Raw genomic sequence first — 22214 nt, forward strand, 5'->3', positions numbered from 1 at the left:
ACAATTTGTTTTACTTCGCGTTCTAACTATACGACATACTTTTCCAAACGTTTGTCTATTGTGCTATATTTGAAATAAGCACTAACTTTATAGCAATGATTACTTCATGCTTTTGATGTGATCGGTGATCACAAGTAGCGGTAAACACACACAGTTGCTTATTTTATGGTCCAATAGCGTTCAATCTCAAAAATTGAAAATGAAGGCATGACAAATGATAACAAGTAATACCTTCACTTATGATAATAAGATGCCATATAAATGGTAGATCATACCATCCATATTTATTCGAGTTAGGGTAAATGAACTATAAAATAAAGTCTGTTTTTATAAATTTTAAATAAAGGGACCTTTCATTAGATCATCAAAATGAAATTAAGATATTAAAACGTTGTGGAACATGATAAATATAAAGACTATTGTACAATATTTAGTTACGATCTTTGGATTTGCAATACATTAGTTTATATACTATATACACACGATACGCTGTTTTAGAGTCAAAGAAGGGCCAGTAAATAGATAATGTCAATTTATAAAAATATTTTAGTGAACCGATTAATAAGGGCTAATTTAAATCAAGAAAGATACATGTAGTCGCTCTTTTTATTACATTACTTGCATTTTTTTTTAAACGCTAGACAGATAAGAAATGCATTCCCTTGTTGTAAGTAAGGGTATATACATCGTTATGTGTATATGCAAAGCTACTAAATAAATTCCCTGCACATACTAAATGCAATGATATCTCAATCATTTAATAGTCTGACATTTTCTAATACTACTGACAACGAAGCTGGTTTCAAATAACCGGGTATCATGTGGTTAAAAGAGTATTGGTATATGCCTCCTCTGTCACAGTTAAGCTTGACAATTTTACGGTTTTAGTCTTCAATACGGCTTGTATTACGGATTGAGTTGTACGACTTGTGTATATAAATAATCTCACCCCGGAATTTTTGAGTCAATTATCAGGTGTATAAACCATAAGCCCAAGATTATTTCGCCTAATTCAGTGTTATTGAGCTTCGCCCATACGTTGTTATGTCCAATTTTAGCAGGGAAGAACGTGCCATAGTGATTTATCGTCTTACAAAGTCCTACGCATTTTTTTCAGAATCACCCTTGAAAGTTAAGAAAAACCACAGAACTCTAATTTTCACTGGTGCCATTAGAAGAGCAAAAACAAATAAACGGCATTGTCAAGTGGGATATTTTGTATTATGAAATGAGTATAAACAATAATTGTTTAAACGAAGGTAACTTCTAGTGCACCAAGGTGCTTCCTTATTTTGGTATATTACCTTTTATTGGGACATGTTGGCATTTGACACGCAGCATATTTTGTGTTTTGTATGGATTATACCGGGTACTCTATTTAAACGTTGCCTATTCTGATAAAGATTGAAGCGTGTTGTGAGACACATCTGAGAGGAGTGTGTTTTAAATCAAAGTGTTTTAGTAAAAGGAAATGTTCATGTGCGGGAACGAGATATTTTTATGTATGGGCTTAACCATGTATGAAGCGGGGGAGGGGTAGTTTTAAAAGAACTTTGTATGCCTCCTTTATTTATGTTTAAAATAGAAGACTAGTGGCTTAATGTTTATTTTCGTTATTTTTGCAAGGTAGGCAATATGCGGGAAAAAAAGTTCCCCCGCGTACTGGAAAAAGTATTTTAGCTGACAAGCTTTGTAATTGTTTAAAAAGGCTGGCTCCCGTCCATTTCTTCCCCTTTCTGTTTTTCTCTCTTTCCTTCCCCTAAACGCAACATACACATACACATATACACACAAGCACCGCATGACTCCTTTTACACATCTCTTCATATCTAAAAGCAGAAAGGTAAACTTTGAATTATCGCTTATATTGAGAGACCTCGTAAATGTTCCACTGGTGAGTGGATACTATTTTGTAAACTGGAAATTAAAGAACGCTACGCACACAACAGGGTCAACAGCAAGGTATTCATATGCAGAGAGAAGTTTTAAAAAAACTGAAGCTAACATTATGCAATAGAATTCCAATTAAAGATCACCAAGTAACATGGAATCATCCCATCAACACAATGGTACAACTCGTTGTAAATAAACAGCAAATACTCGGCAATTGTGAATTAAAGCTCGAAATATATCAAAAAGGCGGTAAAGAAATAGGGTCACTCTTAATAAATTTGTCTGAATATGCTGGCTCAGGAGTAACAACCGAACGTTATTTGTTACAAAATTGTAAATTTAATTCGACGATAAAGGTAATTGGGGTGCTTTAAACTTTTACTACGAAATTGTATTCTCATTGTGCAACATTTGACAGCTATCGTTGCGGTTGAATATAAAAGCCGATCCCGTCAATAACGTCATCACACAATTTCAAAAGTAAGGATTGCACAGCGTTCGGTATACATGATTATTAACAATCTATTGAAAAACGTAACAGTCCTCCTCTATCAAGACAGCAAATATTTAAAGATATACCCACTATTGTGCGTCAGACATCAAAGTCATCACCACCGCCTTTAATAAGAAGATCGGAGTCTGCCATGTCATTGGTAACTATAAAATATGCCTCATTCCTTCCATAAAGCTAATATTGAATACTTTAATAGCCAAAATACTGTAAAATAAACACTACTTCACAAGATCCTTCACCCGCAGACCTGGTGGAACAATTGTTTGCAGCAAAACAGCTTCATATCACTGCCTGATTTAATTTTCATTGGCCGACAATAAAAGCGTCACAAACGAATTTTTTTTTTTTCATGTCCCTCTTCACGCTACGCAGCCCTTTCACTACATCTTTTTTATTTTTTTTTTATTTTCTTAATTATAACATTCATTGACTCTCTTTTTTAAATTCTTGCATAAAAGACATTTAAGAAAAGTTTCAGTTGTCAATACAAGAAAAAGAGAAAAGTTTTTCTAATTTTAGGTAGAATATTCAAACATGGCTTTTTAAGAAACACGGTCAATTAATATATCCAATTACTAGATTATCTAAAAAAAGAATACACCTATAATGGATCACAACAACTCGGGATTACCCATTCCAGTTGGCGGAGCACCTTCTGCTTATACAAATCAATATGATCAGTACGCGTACGAGTCTAATCCTCAAACAGAAAAAAGTCAACAAGACAAGTTGAAGGAAAAAGCCAGAAAATGGCAGCAATTACAAAATAAGCGTTATGGCGAAAAAAGAAAATTCGGTACGTATTTTACACTATTGCACACTGCAAGGTTTTTTCGTTCTTTATGACTGATTTATTTTTTGTCGAAACAGGTTTTATTGAACATGAAAAAGCTGATATGCCTCCTGAGCATCTTCGAAAGATTATCAAGGATCATGGTGATATGACGGCAAAGAAATTTAGACATGATAAACGTATTTATCTCGGTGCACTCAAGTATGTTCCTCATGCCGTTTTAAAGTTACTGGAAAATATGCCTATGCCTTGGGAACAAGTCAGAGAAGTGTCTGTTTTGTACCATATTACTGGTGCCATTACTTTTGTGAATGAAATTCCTTGGGTCATTGAACCCGTTTATATCGCTCAATGGGGTTCTCAATGGATTATGATGCGTAGAGAAAAGCGTGACAGAAGACATTTTAAGCGTATGCGCTTCCCTCCTTTCGATGATGAAGAACCCCCTCTCGATTACGGTGATAATATTATGGATGTCGAACCTCTTGAAGCTATTCAAATGGAATTAGATGAAGAAGAAGACGATGCTATTTATGATTGGTTTTATGACAACAAACCTTTAATGGATACCAAATTTGTGAATGGTTCTAGTTACCGTAACTGGCGTTTGAATTTGCCAATTATGTCTACTTTATATCGTGTTGCCCATCAATTGCTCTCCGATCTTAATGACAAGAATTACTTTTATCTCTTCGATCTTAACTCCTTCTTTACTGCAAAGGCTTTAAGTATGGCCATCCCCGGTGGTCCCAAATTCGAACCTCTTTATCGTGATATGGATTCTGCAGATGACGATTGGAACGAATTCAATGATATCAACAAAATTATCATTCGTCAACCCGTTCGTACAGAATACAAGATCGCTTTCCCTTTCTTGTACAACTCCCTTCCTCGTAGTGTACAAGTGTCATGGTACCATTACCCTACAGTCGTATTTATCCGTACTGAGGATCCCGACCTTCCTGCCTTCTACTTTGATCCTATCGTTAACCCTATTTCTTCTCGTAACGTCGATAATGCTGGCACACAACATGAAGATGAGATTTTCGGTGATGGAGATGAGGACACTGAGTTTACGTTACCCAACTATGTCGTTCCTTTCTTGGATGATACTGAACTTTATACTGATAATACTGCCAATGCCATCTCACTTTACTGGGCCCCTCATCCTTTCGATAAGAGATCAGGTCGTACTCGTCGTGCTCAAGATGTCCCTCTTGTCAAGAGTTGGTATCTCGAACATTGTCCTGCTGGTCAACCTGTCAAAGTCCGCGTTTCTTATCAAAAGTTACTTAAATGCTATGTTTTGAACGCTCTTCGTCATCGACCTCCCAAGGCACTTAATAAGAAGTATCTTTTCCGTAGTCTTAAAGCCACCAAGTTTTTCCAGACTACACAAATTGATTGGGTTGAAGCTGGTCTCCAGGTCTGTCGTCAAGGTTATAACATGTTGAATTTGCTGATCCACAGAAAGAATTTGAACTATCTTCATCTCGATTACAATTTCAATTTGAAGCCTGTCAAGACCTTGACTACCAAGGAAAGAAAGAAGTCTCGTTTTGGTAACGCTTTCCATCTTTGTAGAGAAATTTTACGTTTGACCAAGCTCATTGTGGATTCCCATGTCCAATACCGTCTTGGTAACGTGGATGCTTTCCAATTGGCCGATGGTCTTCAGTATATCTTTTCCCATGTGGGTCAATTGACTGGTATGTATCGTTACAAGTATCGTTTGATGAGACAAATTCGTATGTGTAAGGATTTGAAGCATTTGATCTATTACCGTTTCAATACCGGTCCCGTGGGTAAAGGTCCTGGTGTAGGTATCTGGGCCCCTGGATGGAGAGTTTGGCTTTTCTTTATGCGTGGTATCGTCCCCCTCCTTGAGCGTTGGTTAGGTAACTTACTCGCTCGTCAATTCGAAGGTAGACATTCAAAGGGTATTGCCAAGACTGTCACCAAGCAACGTGTTGATTCTCATTACGATTTGGAGTTGAGAGCCGCTGTTCTTCATGATATTATGGATGCTATGCCTGAAGGTATTAAGGGTAACAAGTCCCGTACCATTCTTCAACATCTTTCTGAAGCTTGGAGAGCTTGGAAGGCTAATATTCCTTGGAAGGTGCCTGGTATGCCTGCACCGATTGAAAACATGATCCTCCGTTATATCAAGGCTAAGGCTGATTGGTGGACCAGTGTTGCTCATTATAATCGTGAACGTATCAGAAGAGGTGCTACTGTCGATAAGACCATTTGCCGTAAAAATTTGGGTCGTTTGACTCGTCTCTGGCTTAAGGCAGAACAAGAACGTCAACATAATTATCTCAAGGATGGTCCTTACATCACTGCGGAAGAAGCTGTTGCTATTTATACCTCTACCGTCCATTGGTTAGAAAGCCGAAAGTTCTCTCCTATTCCTTTCCCCCCTCTTTCTTACAAACATGATACCAAATTGCTCATTCTTGCCCTTGAACGTCTTCGTGAAGCTTACAGTGTGCAAGGTCGTTTGAACCAAAGTCAGAGAGAAGAATTGGGTTTAATTGAACAAGCGTATGATAATCCCCATGAAGCCCTTTCACGTATTAAACGTCTCCTGTTGACTCAACGTGCTTTCAAGGAAGTTGGTATTGAATTCATGGATCTGTATTCTCACTTGATTCCTGTTTATGATATTGAACCTCTTGAGAAGATTACGGATGCCTACCTTGATCAATATCTTTGGTATGAGGCTGACAAGCGTCATCTTTTCCCTGCATGGATCAAGCCTTCTGATTCCGAACCTCCTCCATTACTTGTTTATAAGTGGTGTCAAGGTATTAACAACTTGACCGATGTTTGGGATACTACTGAAGGTCAATGTAATGTCATGATGGAGACCACTTTCAGCCGTGTTTATGAAAAGATTGATCTTACGCTCTTGGGTCGTCTTTTGCGTCTGATTTTGGATCACAATTTAGCTGATTATGCCACGGCCAAGAACAATATTGTGTTGAATTATAAGGATATGAATCATGTGAACGCCTTTGGTTTGATCCGTGGTCTTCAATTTGCTTCATTTATTTTCCAATACTATGGTCTTGTCTTGGATCTTTTGGTGTTGGGTCTTCACCGTGCTAGTGAAATGGCTGGTCCCCCTCAATTGCCCAATGATTTCTTGCAATACCGTGATGTTGATACAGAAACACGCCATCCTATTCGTTTGTATTCTCGTTATGTGGATCGTATTCATATCTTCTTCCGTTTCACTGCGGATGAAGCGCGTGATTTGATCCAACGATACTTGACGGAGCATCCTGATCCTAATTTCGAAAATATTGTTGGATATAATAACAAGAAGTGCTGGCCTCGTGATTGTCGTATGCGTCTTATGAAACATGATGTGAACTTGGGTCGTGCCGCCTTCTGGGATATCAAGAATCGACTTCCTCGTTCTTTGACGACAATTGAATGGGAGAATAGTTTTGTGAGTGTGTACTCTCAAGATAATCCCAACTTGCTGTTCTCGATGAGTGGATTCGAAATCCGTATCCTTCCCAAGATCCGAAGCTTGAATGAAGAATTTACCTTAAAGGATGGTGTCTGGAATTTGGTGAATGAACAAACCAAGGAAAGAACCGCACAAGCCTACTTGCGCGTTGATCAAGAATCGATGGACAAGTTCCATAACCGTATCCGACAAATTTTGATGGCTTCTGGTAGTACTACTTTCAGTAAGATTGCCAACAAATGGAACACTGCCTTGATTGGTTTGATGACATATTATCGTGAAGCTGTTGTTCATACGCGTGAATTACTTGATTTACTCGTGAAGTGTGAGAACAAGATCCAGACGCGTGTCAAGATTGGTCTCAATTCCAAAATGCCTTCTCGTTTCCCTCCTGTAGTGTTCATGACACCCAAGGAATTGGGTGGTCTTGGTATGCTCTCTATGGGTCACGTTTTGATTCCTCAATCTGATTTACGATGGTCCAAGCAAACAGAGACTGGTATTACTCATTTCCGTTCTGGTATGTCTCATGATGAAGATACGTTGATTCCTAACTTGTATCGTTACATTCAATCTTGGGAATCCGAGTTTGTTGATTCTCAACGTGTATGGGCTGAATATGCTTTGAAGCGTCAAGAAGCCAATGCACAAAACAGACGTTTGACTTTGGAAGATCTGGAGGATTCTTGGGATCGTGGTATTCCTCGTATTAATACACTTTTCCAAAAGGATCGTCATACGCTTGCTTATGATAAGGGTTGGCGTGTACGTACCGACTTCAAGCAGTATCAAGTGTTGAAGAACAATCCATTCTGGTGGACTCATCAACGACATGATGGTAAGCTTTGGAATTTGAACAATTATCGTACGGATATGATTCAAGCTCTTGGTGGTGTTGAAGGTATTTTGGAACACACCTTGTTCAAGGGTACGTACCATAAGGATTGGCATGGTTTGTTTTGGGAGAAGGCGTCTGGTTTTGAAGAGTCGATGAAGTCCAAGAAATTGACCAATGCTCAAAGATCCGGTTTGAACCAAATTCCCAATCGTCGTTTCACGCTCTGGTGGTCCGTTACAATCAATCGTGCAAATGTTTATGTCGGTTTCCAAGTGCAACTTGATTTGACTGGTATTTTCATGCATGGTAAGATTCCCACTCTCAAGATTTCTCTCATTCAGATTTTCCGTGCGCATTTGTGGCAAAAGATTCACGAGGCGCTTACCATGGATTTTGCTCAAGTATTTGATCGTGAATTGGAAGCTCTCCAGATTGAAACAGTGCAAAAGGAAACTATCCATCCCAGAAAGTCTTACAAGATGAATTCCTCTGCTTCTGACATCTTGTTGTTTGCTGCCTATAAGTGGCCTGTCTCTCGTCCCTCACTCTTGAGTGACCCTAAGGATGTGATGGAAGGTCCTACCACTACCAAGTACTGGCTTGATATTCAATTGAGATGGGGTGATTATGATTCTCATGATATTGAAAGATACACGCGTGCCAAGTTCTTGGATTACACTACGGATAACATGAGTATCTATCCTTCTCCCACTGGTCTTATGATTGGTGTTGATTTGGCCTACAATTTGTATTCTGCTTACGGTAACTGGATTCCTGGTATGAAGCCTCTTGTTCAACAAGCAATGGGTAAGATCATGAAGGCCAATCCTGCTCTTTATGTCCTTCGTGAACGTATCAGAAAGGCCCTTCAATTGTATTCTTCTGAGCCTACTGAACCTTACTTGTCATCTACCAATTATGGTGAGTTATTCAGTAACCAGATTATTTGGTTTGTTGATGATACCAATGTTTATCGTGTTACCATCCACAAGACTTTCGAAGGTAATTTGACTACCAAGCCTATTAACGGTGCGATTTTCATCTTTAATCCTCGTACGGGACAACTTTTCTTGAAGATTATTCATACATCTGTATGGGCTGGTCAAAAGCGTCTTGGTCAGTTGGCTAAATGGAAGACAGCGGAAGAAGTTGCTGCTTTGATTCGATCTCTCCCTGTTGAAGAACAACCCAAGCAAATTATTGTGACAAGAAAGGGTATGTTGGATCCTTTGGAAGTTCATTTGCTTGATTTCCCCAACATTGTGATCAAGGGTTCGGAACTTCAATTACCTTTCCAAGCTTGTTTGAAGGTGGAAAAGTTTGGTGATTTGATTTTGAAGGCTACTGAACCTCAAATGGTCTTGTTCAACTTGTATGATGATTGGTTAAAGACGTTCTCCTCATACACTGCGTTCTCCCGTTTGGTTCTTATTTTACGTGCACTCCATGTCAATACAGATAAGACCAAGATGATCTTGCGTCCTGATAGAAGTACGATCACCGAACCTCATCATATCTGGCCAACGCTCTCAGATGAAGAATGGGCCAAGGTGGAAGTGCAATTGAAGGATTTGATTTTAGCTGATTATGGTAAGAAGAACAACGTCAATGTTGCATCCCTTACCCAATCGGAGATCCGAGATATTATTTTGGGTATGGAAATTCAAGCGCCCTCTCTCCAACGTCAACAAATTGCTGAAATTGAGAAGCAAACAAAGGAACAATCCCAATTGACTGCTGTTACTACCAAGACGCGTAACATCCACGGTGATGAAATGGTTGTGACGACTACTAGTAATTACGAACAAGCTACGTTCTCTAGTAAGACAGAATGGCGTATTCGTGCTATTTCTGCCACGAATTTGTATTTGAGAACAAACCATATCTATGTTAACTCGGATGATATTAAGGAACATACGTATACCTATGTGATGCCCAAGAATGTGTTGAAGCGATTCATTACGATTTCTGATTTACGTACACAAATTGCTGGTTTCATGTATGGTGTCAGTCCTCCTGATGCACCTAATGTCAAGGAAATTCGATGTGTAGTGATTCCACCTCAATGGGGTACACATCAAACTGTTCATTTACCCAATACGCTTCCCGAACACGAATACTTGGCAGACTTGGAGCCTTTAGGATGGATCCATACTCAACCTCAAGAATTGATGAATATTTCACCTCAAGATGTGACTACCCATGCGAAATTATTAGTGAACAACAAGACGTGGGATGGAGAAAAGACGGTGACATTGACGTGTTCGTTCACGCCTGGTTCATGCTCACTTTCAGCGTATAAGTTATCCCCGGCTGGTTTCGAATGGGGTAAGACGAACATCGACCCTGGTAACCAACCTCAAGGCTACTTGCCTACACACGGAGAAAAGGTGCAAATTTTGCTGTCGGATCGATTCCTGGGTCACTTTATGGTGCCTTCGGAAGTGTGGAATTATAACTTTATGGGAGCACAATTTAGTGCAAACATGAATTATCGACTTGTGTTGGATGTGCCTAAAGAGTTTTACCATGAGTCTCATCGTGCTGCTCATTTCATGAACTTTAGTAGTGAAACGGAAGCAACGACAGAAGCAGATATTGAAGACAACTTTGCTTAAGAAAAAAAACAAAAATGTAATCATCTATAAATATAAATAATAAAAACAAAAATTACAAATTCCATTGCTTTGTACATGACAGAAAAAAAAAATGACAGATGAGATATAGTTCCATTTTATAATATGACTAAGAACAGCCTGGTAGTAAAAGATACTTTGATGAGACATCCATTTGACAACGAAAAAAGTGTATCGGTAAAAGGTATTCCCAGACAAAATGGTTCCCATCCTTTGAGGGTAGTCGACGATCGATTCAATTTTTTAGCGCATAAACTCGGAGTAAAAATGTGTTTTGATTTGTTTACTTTTTAAAAAAAGATATGGTTTTCGTATCACACTACTACAAGGTATCACTGACTATCTTGTTTTAAGAATATGTGTAAGGGTCCACGATGTATGTTAAACAATAATTGTATTACCTAAACACTACGACATGGTTGAATTTTTCAAGGGAGACGATATGTTGTAGTGTATAATAATAATAAAAAAGTAGAATGAAAGCGAGTTTCATATAAAAAGTGCATGTTACAAAGATCTACTTTCTTTTAAAAAAGGGTCTATGTTTGTCACACACACACACACACACACACACACAAAAAAAGTGTATTTTGCAGCATATTGATATAAATTCAACATTTGGATTTCTTATCTCTTTTTTTTCTTCTTCCTTTCCAAAAAAAAATTAGAAATGAAATTACTCTGGATAGGATGTATTCTTACGCTTTTCACCTATTTGAAAAGTAGTTTAGCTGAACCATGTGAAGGGCCGGATATGGATGAATGCTATATGAAAATTGCATTAGACTATGCACTCCTTCACAATCCTCAGTTTCCGTTTGGTGCTTTAATTGTGGATCATACCAAAAATGAGATTTCATGTTATGGTGTGAACTCTGTCAAAGAAAACGCTTTACTACACGGTGAAACAGCAGCTTTTTGGAAGTAAGGCCCTTCCCTTTTTTTTTAAAAAAAAAAAAAAAAAACTTGATCTACCTCGCTAATAAATGATAACAGCTGTACCGAATTGTATCCGCAAACACTTTATACAACGGGAGAACCAGTAAGTTTTCTTAAAAAACCATGTGTCTCCCCCCTTTCGATCTTTTAACCCGTTCTCTTTTGTATAAGTGTCCGATGTGTGCTGCAGAAAGTATTTATCGTCGTGTTCATCGTGTTGTATGGGGTTCCTCCATTACGGAATTGAATTATAGTGGGTGCCAGCAATTAATGATCAATATGCAAGTTATATCAAACAGAGGAAAACTTATGGGGGGTATATAACTCATCCTCGTTTTTTTTATTTTTATAGGCATGATGTAGTGGCTTCAGCCCGAAACGCAGGAAACCAACCCAACCCTAAAGTACCTATCCTTGAAGGAGGCATATTAAAGGATGCATGCGATCATGCTTTTTGGTGTGCATACTCGGTTTTCCGTAACGAGAAATACTACGCGTCCATGGTCAAGAATGGTCTTGAGGACTATATCAAGGATCATGAAGCTCGCTTTCCATGTGATGGGCATTAAATATAGATTATAAGTTGTATGGGCAATCATAATTTTTATTTTACTGTACAACATCAAATAATAAAGAAGTGTGTGTGTTTTTTTTTTGATACAGCAATAGGTGGTGTTTATAATAAATAGGCCACTATACACATGCGGGCAACGTCTATAGCGGGGATTCAATACAATCGACCCCGCCTGCCGCTGCGCGCGCGAAAATAAAAAAAAAATGTGAGAGAATACGTCATCAAAAATATTTAGCTTCAGTTGAATCTTTTTTTTTCAACTGGCCCTGACAACTTTTGCGGGGAGGGGGTGCAATAAAAAAAAAAACGGAAAGAGGGTAAAAAATAAAAAAAAAAGTTATTCTCACTCTTTTTCTATAAATTATATAAATCAGTAAAATGGCTTCTAGATTCACCCGTTTGACTACCTCCATCCCCAAGGTAAAAAAAAACAAAACAAAAAGAAAAAAAGCATAGACGAGTTGCCCATGGACGAACGAGACCATTGACATGATTGAAACTTTTGTCGCCATGGGGGTGGCATTTGTTTATTTTTTTTTTCTTCATTTATTTTTTTGGAAGAAAAATGCTAATGTACTCTTTATTTCTTGTTAGTTTGCTCGTGGTTATGCTGCTCCTGCTTCCGTCAAGGTAAAAAAAAAATAGAGAGAGAGAGAAAGAGTAAAAGAGAGAGAGACTAAACAAAAAAGAGTAGGCTCCTATCACCCTTTTCGGTCTTGATGGTCGTTATGCCACTGCTCTTTATACTGCCGCTGCCCGTCAAAACACCCTCGAGGCTGTTGAGAAGGATCTCAAGGCTCTTAACTTGGCTGTTGAGAAGGATGCTACTCTTAGAGCCTTCTTGGAAAACCCCACTGTCAACCGTGCTGTCAAGATGGAAGGTATCAACGCTGTTTTAGGTAAATCTCCCAGCCAAATTACCCAAAACTTCTTCGAGACCTTAGCCGAGAACGGTCGTTTGAACCAAACCACCAAGGTCATTGCTTCTTTCGAGGAATTGATGAGTGCTCACCGTAACGAATTACCTCTTGTTGTCACCTCTGCCAAGGTAAAATAATGAATGATGAATTGTACATGATAATTTTTTTTTTAGTACGCTGTGAAACTAAAAAAGAAAATGTTTCCTTTTCATGTTTAGGCTTTGGATAAGGCTACCTTGAACAAGATTGTTGAGTCTCTTCAAAAGTCTACCCTTTCTGAAGGTAAGAAGCTCCTTGTTTCCAACAAGGTTAAGCCCGATATTCTCGGTGGTATCATGGTTGAGATTGGAGATAAGAGTATCGATTTGACTGTCTCTGCCAAGCTTGCCAAGTTGAACAAGTTGATCACTGGTAAGAAAAAATAATCCTTTCATTTTAGCCTTTTGCTTTTGTACTAAACATGTCTGTTTTAAATAGATTCCATCTAAAATATTTTATAATATATATTAAAAAAAAAAAAAAAGAAAAACATAAAAGACATGTATATTTTTTTTTGTCTTTTGCAACTTTTTTAAAACAAACTCTCTTTTTTTTTTTTTTTTCATATATCTTGTAAATCAACCATTGCCTCTAAAAATATATAATTTCGATTAAAAGACCGTTGTTTTTTGTTTTAAAACCTTTTTTTTTTTTCTTGGTTTATAAATATGATAATTGTACCACCTCTTTTTTTATATATATATATATATCCTCTTTCTTTTTTATTTAAAAAAAAAACACTAATGTCTTCATCCGTGGACATTGCAACAGCTACACCCATCTTGATTGTAGATCCTTATCCCAGTGCAGCCACCATGACGAGTCAAACGATGCACATCTCTTCACCGACGTCCAAGTACGATATCAAGACGAGCCAAGCGAGTACCGACTTTAACAGCGACAAGGAATATACGATATTATCCAGTGCCGACACGGTATACTACTACCTGGAGCCACCTACCCTAACGACGACAACAGAAGGGGTGGTGATATTTTATAATGGCCATCAAAAAGCAGTATGGCAACTGACAAACCGAGATTGGCACGGCATGACGTTAATCTATCAACATGGATTTATGATGGTGGTTCTATCCACGACTCCGCCCCAATTCAGATTTAGCTTTCATAAACAATTTTATCATTGGCAGGTCATTCATGATCGTCTCCAATGCTTTGAGACAGAGTCAAAAAGGTTGATTGGGGAATTGGATGGACAGACGTTTGTGTTGGATATGACCACGACAAATCCGTTCCGCAAAAGTGCCATTTTGGAGGATGATCCTTTTACTACACTTGTCCTCTTGTCAGGACTCTTGGTTCATCAACATGTGAAAAATCTGCGTAAGTCTCTCCGTTCTTCTTCAAAAGGTATGGATCCACTCGGGTTCATCATGGATCCACCGCCAGCCACGATCAACAAAGAACCCACTGTATTTAATAACACCATGTATAATAATGAAGAGGAAGAAGAAGAGGAGGAGGATATCGCCAGTCTATCTTCCACGTATGTAAAGAATTACCCGGGACATCAGAGTCTGGTGGATGAACGGGGTACACGGTGGTCTTCGGCGGATTCGTTTAAGAGCATTGAACTGGATCCGGGTGTTTGGCATTGTTGGTGGGGTTATAGTTTTTGGTGGTCGTGGTTTCCTTGCTGTATGCCCGGTGGATGTTGTGATCGAGCCTGTATACGATTGAAAGGACAAAAGCCGGCAAAAGCTAGAAGAACCACACGCACATTATCCAAGCAAGGTTGGCAACAGCAACACTATTAACTCTCTCTAACCTCTTTCTCTCTTTCTCTCTCTCTCTCTCTCTCTTATTGTTTGTTGTATACCCCCCACATAAAAATCATGTATATTTCAGGGCCTTTTTTTTTCTTTTTTTAAATAAAAATTCGATTTCTGGCTGCTTTTGGAAAAGGACGGTTGTTTAGAATAGTTAAAATATACACACACATACATACATTTTTTTTTTTTTTTTTTTTTTTTGCAATTAACTTTTTTTTTTTTAAAAAAAGAGAAGAAAAAAAAAAGTAAAAGATTAGAGAAACGATTGCATGACCATTACACATCGACAGAAACCTTCTGGCAGTACATTAAGTGCTGTCACCAACGCAGATGGAGGAGGATCGGGAGTGGATGACAAGGAACCACCTAAATATCATTGTGATGCCTGTTCCAATGACGTGACGAATACGGTTCGAATTCGGTGTGCCGATAAAGATTGCCCTGACTTTGACTTGTGCGTGAGTTGCTTTTGTGGAGGAGCCGAACCTGTGAAGCACAAGACGTGGCACGACTATCGTATCGTCAAACCGCACAATTTTCCGATTTTCAGTGAAGATTGGGATGCCGATGAAGAGCTCTTGTTAATTGAAGCAGCAGAAAAGATGGGCATTGGTAATTGGCAGGCGATTGCTGATTATGTGGGTACAAAGGGACGTGGTGAATGTGAACAACATTATCTGGATGTGTATGTGTCGAGTCCGCATTGGCCTTTACCTCGTATGCATCTTCAGTTTGAGACAAGTGAAGAGCAATGCCGTGACCGTAAGCGACAGAGATTACAGCAATCGCGTGGACTGGTGCCTCGTAAACCGGCGTCGTCCCATCCCAACAATGCGAAGCCCATCACCAGTGGACCTGCCTTTCATGAAATCCAAGGCTATATGCCTCGACGATTTGAATTTGAAACCGAGTATGAGAATGATGCCGAACAGTTTGTGAAGGATATGGTCTTCAATGACGATGATACGCAGGAGGAGATAGATCTGAAGGTCATGGTATTAGACATTTACAATTCTCGACTGGATCGTAGAATGGAGCGAAAGAATTTGATATTTGAGCGAAGGTGGCTCGATTTCAAGCGCATGCAAATGATGGACCGAAAACGACTGAAGGAAGAACGTGAGATCTATAACAAGACTCGCGTGTTCTGTAAATTACAGACCGAAAGTGATTACGAGACATTTGTGAAGGGTCTGGTAAAGGAACAACAGTTGAGAGATCGCATCTCGACCTTACAAGAATGGAGACAGGCCGGCCTAACTACCATCAAACAGGGCGAACAGTACGAACGAGAGAAACAAAATAGGTTGGCTCAATTAAAGACATTTGTTTCTCTCTCCAGTGAACGATTGGGCGCCAGTGGTTCTGCTCAAAGAAATACCTATAGATCTCAGATGGCTTCACTCATTCCATCCAACGGCGCCAATTATTATAGAGATAGACCGACCCAAATACACGCATCCTCATCAGCAGCTCCTGCAGCTACACCCAGCACAGCCGTCATCACAGCAGCACCCGCTGGTGGCAGAAAGCCTGCAAATCCACTGAATATCCGGGATGCAGATGGTGTACATTTATTAACCGAAGAAGAACAAATATTATGCTCTACGTTGCGTATCATGCCTAGACCTTACTTGGTCATTAAGGACACAATATTAAAGGAATATGCAAGACAAGGGTATATGAAACGAAGACAGGCAAGATCTCTCATTAAAATCGATGTGAATAAGACGAGTAGGATATATGACTTTTTTGTAGAAAGCGGTTGGATAAAATCATTTAAAGATCCAGCTTCAGCTTCAGCTTCAACAACAACAGTGGCTGTCACACCGCAACAACAGCAACCAACCGTATCCACGCCAACACCGTTAACAACAGAAGCCAAATAATAATAAAAAAAAAAAAAAAAAAAAAAAAAAAAAGAAAAAGTCTCTCTCAAACACCCTCCTGACAAAAAAAAATATGTATACGCCGAGGATAATTTTTTTTTTTCATACTTCATAAAGCATACACATTTTTTTTTCTTCTTCTTTTTAGACTTAGCATACAGCTTTTTTTGTTTTTTGTTTGTTTAAACAAATAATTAAAGAAATCATGACCATATTACCTGACCCACGTCAAAATGCAATCATCTTGAAGGCGATACAAGACAATAGTCTTCTGTATCAAATGGAATATAAACACCATCAAAATCATCTCTTGTATATTTTAATTCGGTTGTATGAATTAGGTGGTAAATGGTTTTCTCATGTATCTCTGTATAAATAACAACCCCCCCTTAAAAACATTGTAATAGTTTCCAACGGAGAGTTAAAAAAAGTGTATGGACAATCGATCCAAAAAATGGATATGCTACGTATACCAGAGGTGCCCAAACTAGCTTTACCACTTTATGAAAATAATTGGTTCAATCATCTTGGGGATAAAGAGCAAGTATTTTATTTTTATATCTAAAAAAATGATATTGCTGTTTAAATTCATTAACACAAAAGTAAAAACAAAACAAAAAAAAACAAAAAAATTAGCTTGTATTCTTCCTTTCTTCAATTCTTTGATCATCAGATAAGTGTCCATGGGACTAGACATACATTAGAACGGTTCTTTTATCAGGGTCCATTATCACTCACGATTGGATCCCACCGTCTACCGATAGTTCATTTAGCCCTGGGAATAAAATATGAAATACCACAAGTGATTGCACAGGCACTTTCTTTTCTTGCCAGCTCTTTTCGTGACTCAAGTTTCCTCCTTTGTCCATCACACGTCGATGAGGGTCCAATGGGATATTTAACGGCTCACGAGATCTTGGTGGAGCAAGTGCAGGTGGATCCACGTTTTCGACCCTTTTCAGCCTCAGTTCAACAGCCCATCCAGGTACGATATGAAAAGATGTTGAAGAGCACGCAGGAGCTATTACGAAAGTATGTGTATCTATGGCAGATACCGAAGGACAAGGGGGAAGCACTTTTGGAGCTAGGTGTGTTGGCCAGACAAATGGGAGAAAAAGACATTTTGGTAAAGACGACAGAAGCAATGTCTGTTGTTCATGACAAGACGTGTTCAGTTGAAGTTTTACGAGTGCAATTTTTAAATGTGATTTGTTGGTATATTTTACAAGGACGACCCAGGGTTACATCATATAGTATATAATAATTTTTTTTTTTTATTTATTTACAATAACGATCTGCTTTTACTTTCTCTCTTCGATCTAATAAAGTTTCAGCCAATCTGCCTTCTGCTTTTGCCTTCTTGATGGCACGTCTATCATCTAACGTTTCATGGACTTTGGTTGGTTCCCACGATTGAAATTTTTTGCTGTGTGTGTAAAAGAGTTAAGAGTTACAATGGCAAAAAAAAAAAAAAAAATAGTTTTTATAAGGGGGGGGGGGGAACTTACAAGTTTTCAAGCTCTGTGCCAGTATCGTCTGAAGCCTTCTTCTTGGTCTTGGGTTTATACTTGAATCGCGATTGACAATAGACTCTAAAAGACTCACAAAATCCGACATGGTCGGCGTCGGCACGAATGCTGAGACCTCCACCAGCAATTTCGTCGATCATTAAGAATTTACCGTGCACGCTTTCGAATGCGATACCTGATTCGGTGATGGTGGGTTTCCATTCCTCTTGACCGCCTATGGCTTCACTGTCACAAGCGACGACGCCAATCTTGTCACTGCTGAGGTATTTCCCGTTAGCTGATTTGAAAGAGTAGGCACTGGTGGTACCGACGATGCGAGAACCGACAAAGACTTGTTGCATAATGGTGGGTTCTGGGTTAGCTTCGTCGAGGTCGGGTAATGGATAAGCTAAGAAACGATCATTGTCGTCCACGGTGAGACAAATGGGTGGATCGCTAGGGTGCGTAATGAATAAGGGACCCACCAGATCGTCTAGACTATCAGCGCGCACCCAAACTTGGTCTCTGGTGATGGCCGCTTCACGTTCTTCTTTCTCTGTAGCACGATGCTTTCTCTTCTTCTTTCTTTTTTTAAAAATAAAAATTGAGTTTTTTTCTTCTTTTTTTGGATGTTATGTGAGGGTGGCAACCTACTTTGGTTCTTTATCACCTTTAAAGACTAGTTTATTCTTTTTAGGTGCTCTATCAGACATTGTTGAGTTTATAAAAGAAGACACGTTGAATTATTTTTTTTATTTGGATGTTTATAGGTCACGAGCGGTCAACGAAAAAAAAAAAACTTATCACGATGGGATGTTTTGTAGGTTTCAGAAAGGTTAAAAAACAAAAAGTAATTTTTTTGACAGATTCTTTTAATGGTAAGTCTCCTAATGATGGGAGGGTATTATAGTTTACGACGTATACTTTAAAAGATCCCCCCGATTTCTTCCATAGTAACGCCCACCGCGCACTGCTATTGGTGGTGGTGGTGGTGATGGTGATGGTGATGGTAATAGCTGGCAGCACATACACACACCTATTGAAAGGAGGACGATGGATAATACTGAAAAAAGGAGGCTGAATAAAATAAAGCTGTTTCCCGCGTTTACAAGTGTTCTAAATATATTTTTTTTATTTTATTTGGGGTAGGACAATAGTTAATCCCGCACAAGTTTTTAATATACAAAAAGAATGGGTGAGATCATGTGTGCGCCCATTTTATCAAACGGATTTGAAAAAGAAGTATTGTACATCCATCTAAAATGATAACAATAAACGTCATGGGTAGATAATTACTATCTCAATGTAAAATTATATACACTGCTTTGTAAACCAATCTTTTTCTTGATGCTCTTTTCAGTGTTATGTCATTTATTCTCACCAGATTGGGGCTACACAAAGGCGTCATGCAAAATAATTTCTTTTTTTAGCACTTCCTCCCCTCTCTCTCTCTTTCTTTCTCTCTCTCACACACTTTTTATCTCCATCTCTCCATTTTTTTTTCTTTCTTTTCTTTTCTCTTTCTTTCTCTTTCCTTCTTTGCACGAAAAAAAAATTACACATATTTTTGCAAAGTATTAAAAAAAATGCAATCCTCTAATTATTATCAACCCAATCCACAACCGTATATGATGCAAGCACCCATTGCAGATGATACAACTACAGGAGCTGGCGATGAGGATGACTCGGATGGAAGTGGGAGACCTGATAAAAGATCTGGTCGAAGAAAGATTAAGATTGAGTATATTAATGATAAATCTAGAAGACACATTACATTTTCAAAAAGAAAGGCTGGTATCATGAAGAAGGTAAATTGCGTACAAAAAAAAAAAAAAAAAAAAGAGAGATAGATAGAGAGAGAGAATGGTCCATTAATATTTTATACACACACAAACACACACATATAAAAAGGCGTATGAGTTGAGTACACTGACAGGCACCCAGGTTTTACTTTTGGTAGTATCTGAAACAGGACTCGTTTATACGTTTACTACACCCAAGCTGCAACCTTTGGTAACAAAACCAGAAGGAAAGAATTTGATCCAATCATGTTTAAATGCTCCTGATCCACTCGATACAGTTGATCATCAACCTAGCACTTCTCAACCTAATAATTCTCGATCTATCATGTCTACCAACAATGCGCCCGCATCCCCACCTACGGTTAGTACAACCCTCACTTATTATTATGTAGCATCATTTTTCTTTTTTATTAGAGAAACGTTACACATACGCACTCTCTCTTTTTTTCATGTCCCCCCCCCCCTCCTCTTCCCTCCTCCTCCTGCTTATAATTAATATTTATATATAGACAAGTACCAACAACAATTATTATCGCTCCAATCAAAGTTTAGAATCTACTGTAAGCAACAACAGCAATGAGAATTACAGTGAGGATAGAAAGGTAAAATAAAAAAAAAGATGGTGAGGAGGGGAGGGACGTGGCGGTTTTTTTTTTTTTTTTTTGTTCTGCGGTATCTTTTGTCTAACTAAGTTTGTGTAAATAGTCCTTTGGAAGTATGGTCGCGTCTGATACTTCATTTGTAGTCAATAATAGTAATGCACAATTAACAGCTGATTATACAATGCCGTATCCACAGTATAATACAACATCGGGTGGAGCAGCCCCATCTAACCCACTGTATCCGTATAATTTACCTCCGCAACAAGATAACAATGAAAGATATTGGGGAAACAATGCTGTGAATAATAATAATACGAAGCGACAAAGTAAGAGATAATTTCAATCTCTATCTCTCTCTTTCTATACATTATTCTATGTATATATACTTCAACACACCCATCATTTTTAGCCCTGTGGTTTTTTTTTTCTTTTTTTTTTTTGTATACATAACGTTCGGAAATCTCTTTTTTTTTTTAGTCACACTATGATATATATACATATAAAAAAAAATGTTATAACGCCACCTCTATCTTTTCACTCTACCCCCTTCTTTACCCCCCTCCCCTTCCCCTCTATCTTGACCGCCATTACCTTTACATGTTTGTTTCGCATATTATCTGAGACGTTTTATTGCGTTGATTTATAAAAGGTTATGTTTGTTGTTTAAAGGACAAAATGTTGTCATTTGACATACCAAAAAATCAGGTCTTTTTTATATATCTATTTTGACAGAAACCACTCTTGTGAGTGACAGAAAAAAAAGTCTAATTGGCAAAGTTTTATCAAACTTTATCTTACTCCCAGGAAAAAAGAAGAGCAATGGTAAGGGGGTGGGGTGGTGGAGGGTACACACACCTTAATTTTTTTTTTTGAACGGTAGGAGTATTAAATTACCCGTACTACCTTAAAAAAAGTGAGATTGTTTATATTAATTGTGGGATGCAAGGTTAGATTTAATCTATGTCTGTAAGGCATCTGCATCATGTTTAAAGCGTTACTTATTTTACATTTGGAATGAGTTTATATCATCTTATAAGTGTAACACTCTCATTTTCTTTTGGCTATTCTATGATTGGCCCTCTCTTTTTTCTAAGCTGTAATTAGACACGATGAGTTTGTATGAGGTCATGATCTATACCAAGTGTTTGGGTTATCTTGTCCAAAAAAGTATCTTTGATGGTCTTTAAACTAGTCCATTTATGGTCAATCCTATTTAAGCTTTGAATTTTTGTGTTCCCCTAGTCCTCAAATTCTGTTTCTGTAACAACAAAAAAAAAGTCCCCTTAATTTTACAGTCATGGCTTTCATTGCAACTTTAAACCGTCGGTTCTTATCGTATGAATCTTATGCTTTTTTTTTGCTGGTTCTCTCTCATCAGGGTTATTGACAAGTTCGGCTTTTTATAGTGTATTGCAGATCTTTTTTAAAGCCAATCAATCGTACCCAGTAGCACTTTTTTTTATCAGAGATTAAGGTTTACGTCATTTAAAAGCATAAAGGACTATTTAAATAATAAGTGAGCTAGTGACAAAAGTTTTTTTTTTGTTGCATTGGTTTTGCAAATAGACGCGTAAAGACCGCATAGTGATTCTGTAACGGCAAATACATCCTTGAATGGCATGTCAGGGAGAGGTTTGATAGCTGGATTTCTTTTGGCGGAGGGAGCGGGACATAGAATGGGTCGTATAAATGCTCATGACACAAGTCTTTATTCAATGCGTTTATTCTGAGTATGCTTTATGGGTTGAAAGGAAGTTTGAAACATGTTTTTTTATATGCAATTTCAAGTAGAATATGAATAATGATAAAGCTTTTATTTTAATATATTAAAACTATTTCTATGTGCATGAATACATGGCAATTTCAAATTATACGATAATAGAGTATTTCCTCACTTAATAGTTCATCATTGCATAACGCAGTTGCGTAATATTAGTTCATATGTTTACGTGAGGGGGGAAGGTTGTCTTTGCATCATTTTTCCTGATAG

General features: G+C 38.1%; 9 protein-coding genes across 9 annotated transcripts; 8 read left to right on the plus strand and 1 right to left on the minus strand.

Moving 5' to 3' along the window:
* The first annotated feature begins 1632 nt into the window (after positions 1–1632).
* Positions 1633–2857, plus strand: EV154DRAFT_503793 (N-terminal C2 in EEIG1 and EHBP1 proteins-domain-containing protein). Its single transcript, XM_051600955.1, has 5 exons — positions 1633–1962; positions 2018–2249; positions 2312–2373; positions 2435–2546; positions 2604–2857. Exons 1-5 carry the CDS (start codon positions 1802–1804, stop codon positions 2700–2702), a joined length of 666 nt encoding a protein of 221 aa, XP_051459274.1. The 5' UTR covers positions 1633–1801; the 3' UTR covers positions 2703–2857.
* Positions 2788–10205, plus strand: EV154DRAFT_503795 (pre-mRNA-processing-splicing factor 8). The gene is made up of 3 exons (XM_051600956.1): positions 2788–2926; positions 2987–3203; positions 3278–10205. The coding sequence occupies exons 2-3, from the start codon at positions 3014–3016 to the stop codon at positions 10141–10143; spliced, it is 7056 nt and encodes a 2351-aa protein (XP_051459275.1). The 5' UTR covers positions 2788–2926; positions 2987–3013; the 3' UTR covers positions 10144–10205.
* A 619-nt stretch (positions 10206–10824) lies between these two features.
* On the plus strand, positions 10825–11764 carry EV154DRAFT_543078 (cytidine deaminase-like protein). Its single transcript, XM_051604546.1, has 4 exons — positions 10825–11085; positions 11158–11203; positions 11272–11381; positions 11453–11764. Exons 1-4 carry the CDS (start codon positions 10832–10834, stop codon positions 11667–11669), a joined length of 627 nt encoding a protein of 208 aa, XP_051459276.1. The 5' UTR covers positions 10825–10831; the 3' UTR covers positions 11670–11764.
* Positions 11765–11943: 179 nt separating this feature from the next.
* Positions 11944–13269, plus strand: EV154DRAFT_440826 (OSCP/delta subunit of ATPase). Its single transcript, XM_051596938.1, has 5 exons — positions 11944–12094; positions 12269–12304; positions 12369–12722; positions 12813–13005; positions 13072–13269. Exons 1-5 carry the CDS (start codon positions 12053–12055, stop codon positions 13080–13082), a joined length of 636 nt encoding a protein of 211 aa, XP_051459277.1. The 5' UTR covers positions 11944–12052; the 3' UTR covers positions 13083–13269.
* A 74-nt stretch (positions 13270–13343) lies between these two features.
* EV154DRAFT_503800 (uncharacterized protein) lies at positions 13344–14557 on the plus strand. The gene has a single exon (XM_051600957.1). The coding sequence runs from the start codon at positions 13377–13379 to the stop codon at positions 14406–14408; it is 1032 nt and encodes a 343-aa protein (XP_051459278.1). The 5' UTR covers positions 13344–13376; the 3' UTR covers positions 14409–14557.
* An 80-nt stretch (positions 14558–14637) lies between these two features.
* EV154DRAFT_503801 (uncharacterized protein) lies at positions 14638–16337 on the plus strand. The gene has a single exon (XM_051600958.1). The coding sequence runs from the start codon at positions 14693–14695 to the stop codon at positions 16310–16312; it is 1620 nt and encodes a 539-aa protein (XP_051459279.1). The 5' UTR covers positions 14638–14692; the 3' UTR covers positions 16313–16337.
* A 147-nt stretch (positions 16338–16484) lies between these two features.
* EV154DRAFT_601353 (uncharacterized protein) lies at positions 16485–17596 on the plus strand. Its single transcript, XM_051607225.1, has 3 exons — positions 16485–16656; positions 16720–16852; positions 16949–17596. Exons 1-3 carry the CDS (start codon positions 16518–16520, stop codon positions 17571–17573), a joined length of 897 nt encoding a protein of 298 aa, XP_051459280.1. The 5' UTR covers positions 16485–16517; the 3' UTR covers positions 17574–17596.
* On the minus strand, positions 17591–19383 carry EV154DRAFT_417888 (FRG1-like family-domain-containing protein; the record flags this gene model as incomplete). The annotated part of the gene is made up of 3 exons (XM_051595817.1): positions 17591–17738; positions 17821–18343; positions 19254–19383. 3 exons carry the CDS (start codon positions 19381–19383, stop codon positions 17591–17593), a joined length of 801 nt encoding a protein of 266 aa, XP_051459281.1.
* A 23-nt stretch (positions 19384–19406) lies between these two features.
* On the plus strand, positions 19407–19890 carry EV154DRAFT_384116 (uncharacterized protein; the record flags this gene model as incomplete). The annotated part of the gene is made up of 2 exons (XM_051595027.1): positions 19407–19628; positions 19732–19890. Coding segments are annotated over 2 exons (381 nt in total), but the record flags the coding sequence as incomplete, so codon positions are not given.
* Positions 19891–22214: the final 2324 nt, after the last annotated feature.

This window comes from Mucor mucedo, assembly GCF_025094135.1.
Source record: "Mucor mucedo strain NRRL 3635 chromosome Unknown EV154scaffold_30, whole genome shotgun sequence".
NCBI lineage: Eukaryota > Fungi > Mucoromycota > Mucoromycetes > Mucorales > Mucoraceae > Mucor > Mucor mucedo.